This window comes from Austrofundulus limnaeus, unplaced genomic scaffold (genome assembly GCF_001266775.1).
Source record: "Austrofundulus limnaeus strain Quisiro unplaced genomic scaffold, Austrofundulus_limnaeus-1.0 Scaffold353, whole genome shotgun sequence".
Classification (NCBI taxonomy): Eukaryota; Metazoa; Chordata; class Actinopteri; order Cyprinodontiformes; family Rivulidae; genus Austrofundulus; species Austrofundulus limnaeus.
The window spans coordinates 329,357-334,290 of NW_013952755.1; the positions used below are offsets into that span (position 1 = coordinate 329,357).

Below are 4,934 nucleotides of genomic sequence, written 5' to 3' on the forward strand. Positions count from 1 at the left end.
ACACACACACACACACACACACACACACACACACACACTTCCTGTCACTTGTTTTAATTTACAGTTTCCCAGGTGAGTTGAGCAGGTGAGTCGTACTCGTTCAGGTGGGGCATGTTGATCCTCCTCTTCACCTTCTGGACCATGTTGGCCTGGCTGCGCAGGCTGATGCGGATGATGGACGGGGACAGCTTGCAGGGCTCTCCGTCCACCTGCATGGGGATGGACTTGGTGGTGGTGAGGGTCACCTCCTTACACTGATGGAGACGCTCGCCGTGACCGCCCACCTGCAGCGTGGCCTGAAGACACACAGGTAACATCAGCTGAGGGTCTGACAGAGGTCTGACTGGTCCTGATGTGGATCTGATGTGGTCCTAATGTGGTCCTGATATGGTCCTGATATAGACCTGATGTGGTCCTGATATAGACCTGATGTGGACCTGACATGGACCTCATATAGACCTGATGTGGACCTGACATGGACCTCATATAGACCTGACGTGGACCTGATGTGGACCTCATATAGACCTGATGTGGACCTGATGTGGACCTCATGTTGACCTGATGTGGACCTGACGTGGACCTCATATAGACCTGATGTGGACCTCATATAGACATGATGTGGACCTGACGTGGACCTCATATAGACCTGATGTGGACCTCATATAGACCTGATGTGGACCTGAAGTGGACCTCATATAGACCTGATGTGGACCTCATATAGACCTGATGTGGACCTCATATAGTCCTGATGTGGACCTGATGTGGACCTCATATAGACCTGATGTGGACCTGACGTGGACCTCATATAGACCTGATGTGGACCTCATATAGACCTGACGTGGACCTCATATAGACCTGATGTGGACCTCATATAGACCTGATGTGGACCTGACGGTAGACCTCATATAGACCTGATGTGGACCTGACGTGGACCTCATATAGACCTGATGTGGACCTCATATAGACCTGATGTGGACCTGACGTGGACCTCATATAAACCTGATGTGGACCTCATATAGACCTGATGTGGACCTGATGTGAACCTCATATAGACCTGATGTGGACCTCATATAGACCTGATGTGGACCTCATATAGACCTGATGTGGACCTGATGTGGACCTCATATAGACCTGATGTGGACCTGATGTGGACCTCATATAGACCTGATGTGGAGTGGGTGGAGCCTCACCAGTGATGTCATGGTGAAGCCGATGACCTCGATGCAGCCGTCGTCGTGACGCTGAGGTTCGAAGTCTTGATGCTCGCTGGGGTTCCCCCACGGTGTGGTGCCGGCACAGTACCTGGACCAGAGGGAACAGGAAATGGATTTGAACCTCTTAAGCTTTGACCTTTATTCTGAAGAAACAAACTTACAGCAGAAGATGAATTTAAAATTGAAGTACAATTACTTTACTCAGGAAGGTTTACTTCCAGTAAAGTATTTTTTCTATAATAATCTGCCTGTAGATTACCTGGGAATGTTGAGGAAGAGGAGGCACTGCAGCTTCATCTCCTGGACTTTGGCTGTGAGGTCTGTGCCATCACACTAAAACACATCAACAAGCCGGGTTACAGGACAAGTACTCAGAGTTACAGGACAAGTACTCAGAGTTACAGGGCAAAGTACTCAGAGTTACAGGACAAGTACTCAGAGTTACAGGGCAAAATACTCAGAGTTACAAGACAAGTACTCAGAGTTACAGGACAAGTACTCAGAGTTACAGGACAAGTACTCAGAGTTACAAGGCAAGTACTCAGAGTTACAGGACAAGTACTTAGAGTAAAAGGACAAGTACTCAGAGTTACAGGGCAAAATACTCAGAGTTACAAGACAAGTACTCAGAGTTACAGGGCAAAGTACTCAGAGTTACAAGACAAGTACTCAGAGTTATAGGACAAAGTACACAGAGTTACAAGACAGGGTACTCAGAGTTACAGGACAGAGTACTCAGAGTTACAGGACAAGTACTCAGAGTTACAGGGCAAAGTACTCAGAGTTACAGGGCAAAGTACTCAGAGTTACAGGACAAGTACTCAGAGTTACAGGACAAAGTACTCAGAGTTACAGGACAGAGTACTCAGAGTTACAGGACAAGTATTCAGAGTTACAGGACAAGTACTCATAGTTACAGGACAGAGTACTCAGAGTTACAGGATAAGTACTCAGAGTTACAGGACAAGTACTCAGAGTTACAGGACAGAGTACTCAGAGTTACAGGACAGAGTACTCACGAGTTATAGGACAAATACTCAGAGTTACAGGACAAGTACTCAGAGTTACAGGACAAGTACTCAGAGTTACAGGACAGGATAATCAGAGTACTCAGAGTTACAGGACAGAGTACGCAGAGTTACAGGACAGGATAATCAGAGTATGCAGAGTTACAGGACAAGTACTCAGAGTTACAGGACAAGTACTCAGAGTTACAGGACAAGTAGAGTTACAGGACAAGTACTCAGAGTTACAGGACAGAGTACTCAGAGTTATAGGACAGGATAATCAGAGTACTCAGAGTTACAGGACAGAGTACGCAGAGTTACAGGACAGAGTACTCAGAGTTACAGGACAGAATAACCAGAATACAGGTCTATGATAGAACCGGTCCTCTGAAGACTAAGGAGGAAGAGGATGAAGGTGATGAAGATCCAACTCACCACCACTTTGATGTGTTTCGCCAGATCTTTGGAGCTGCCACTCAGGAAGTCAGAGAAGGCCGTCTGAAAGGTAACACAGATATTAGCAGCAGGTTCTGGTGCAGATGGACCATCAGAACCGAGTCTGGACTACACTCACCCCAGCATAGAACATCTTATTCCTGAAGCGGCTGTTGAATTTCTCTGGGTTCGCCTCTAAAAGCACAAAACAACAGAATCAGACAGCTTTGTTTAGTTCTTCATGAGGTTCTGGAAGGTTCTGTTTGGATCAGTACAGCTCTTTAGTATCAGCAAACAACAGAGTTAACTTCCACAGCGACACAGATGACACTGTGATCCAACCTGTGGGCCAAAATTCCTCCACAACCACGTGAGCTGTGGTGGACACAGCTAATAAAAACACTAAACAAAAAATATTTGCTATGCTAATGCTAAATAGCAGAATACATAAAAATTTGAGAAAGCTAATGCTAACCACTAAGACCACTATCTGCAATCACTTGAGCTGTGGTAGGCACAGCAAACTAAAATGTTAGATTCACCAACCAATAATTCGCTAAACACGAATCTTAGCTCCGCTAACGCTAAACCTCAAAATAGATAATAATTTGCTTAAGCTAATGCTAACGCTAAGACGACTGTCCACAACCACATGAGCAGTGGTGAGTACAGCTAACTAAAACGTTAGTTTCCTTAACCACTAATACGCTAAACTGATTTAAAATATTAGCTGTAACTAACGCTAAACGGATACTAAATTTGCTAAAGCTAATGCTAACTGCTAAGACAAATGTACGAACGTATTTTTCATAAATATCGTGTGAAGTTAGTCCAACAACAAATGGCAAATGCTTTCTGTATCATATTCAGTTTTTGCATTTGTTTTTATTTAAATATTGTTAAATGTCATTTTATTTCTTTTTGATGCTCTTAGTTTGAAGTTTAGCTGCTAAAGATCTTACATGCTAACACACACGTCCAGCACTGCTTGTAAGGGATGATAGTTTTTATTTAATTTGGGATAAATGGCATAAAAATACAAGTTTTACACTTTGAGAATATTTTTGTGGACTTAAAATTAGAAGAACCTAATTTAACAGAAGCTAATTATTTCACTGTTTCCAGAGTTAGTGAAAAAGCTAACCTGCTAAATGAGAAGCTAGTTGCGCTATTAGCAGATTAGCAGAACAGCGCCACCACTGCAGATAATTTAAACTGATGGTGGGAGCAGACTGACCTCTGGATTCATGGAAGCCCAGCGTGACGTGAGCGTCGAAGCCCAGGCTGAAGTAGTTGTTGAAAACATCGATTGGAAGCTGAGAAAGAAACCAAAGTTTTTTTAAAAATGGAGAAAAAGTTTGTTTTTCACAAAACAGAAGGAGAGAAACGGACCTTATCTGTCTGCTGCTCATCCCGCTCGTCAGGTCGAACCTCCGGGTTGGCCTCCACGTGTAGGTTCCACCGGTCCAGCTGGACCACGTTCCCGTCCTCCACATGAGACAGGATCTTTGTGATGGGTTCATCCGTGTAACCCTGACACAAACGGGCCCAAAACCTGATCAGAACCTTTTATTTACTAAGAAAAACGAATCAGATTAAAAGATCAGGTTCATCTGAGGGAAAAAGACCCAGATTATCATCATCTTCTTCAGAACCCTGGATGAAGATGAGCTCCTGTTGGCTCAGAACGGTTTCATTCAGAACCAACGTCTCACGGCAGATCCGACTCACCCCGCCCCAGTTGAGGGTCCTGGCCAGGTCATTCCCCGTCCCCAAAGGAAGGATGGCCACAGGAGGCTGGGGGCGGAGCTTCAACTCATCCAACACCGACAGAATCCAGCCCACCTGGACCCAGAAACAGAGAGACCGACACGTTAAACCTGTTTATTCTCTAATCCAGAACTCTGACAGGGTCCAGATCAGGTTAGGGCTTTGGCATTTGTTACCACGGAAACAGATCCAGGTAAAAACCCAGAACTGAGCCTGATTTTACCTGAATAAAACAGGTAAAGAACCAGGTGTGGTCCTGATGCTGGACTCACCGTGCCATCACCGCCGCACGCCAGGATCCTCAGATTGGGCACTTTGGAGTACAGCTCCAACCTGTAGGAGCAAAACAGAGAACTGAACCAGGACCAGAGAACTGAACCAGGACCAGAGAACAGAACCAGGACCAGAGAACAGAACCAGGACCAGAGAACAGAACCAGGACCAGAGAACTGAACCAGGACCAGAGAACTGAACCAGGACCAGAGAACAGAACCAGGACCAGAGAACA

At 45.3% G+C, this 4,934-nt stretch overlaps 1 protein-coding gene across 1 annotated transcript in view; it reads right to left on the reverse strand.

Moving 5' to 3' along the window:
- The window catches only part of LOC106527982 (diacylglycerol kinase zeta), a gene marked incomplete at its 5' end in the record, with an annotated part of 21,779 nt that overhangs the window by 10,490 nt on the left and 6,355 nt on the right, over positions 1 to 4,934 (reverse strand). The window contains 9 exon segments of the mRNA XM_014023014.1: positions 97 to 296; positions 1,191 to 1,302; positions 1,474 to 1,547; positions 2,657 to 2,719; positions 2,796 to 2,851; positions 3,894 to 3,972; positions 4,049 to 4,189; positions 4,388 to 4,501; positions 4,699 to 4,759. Coding sequence (XP_013878468.1) covers positions 97 to 296; positions 1,191 to 1,302; positions 1,474 to 1,547; positions 2,657 to 2,719; positions 2,796 to 2,851; positions 3,894 to 3,972; positions 4,049 to 4,189; positions 4,388 to 4,501; positions 4,699 to 4,759 — 900 coding nt within the window.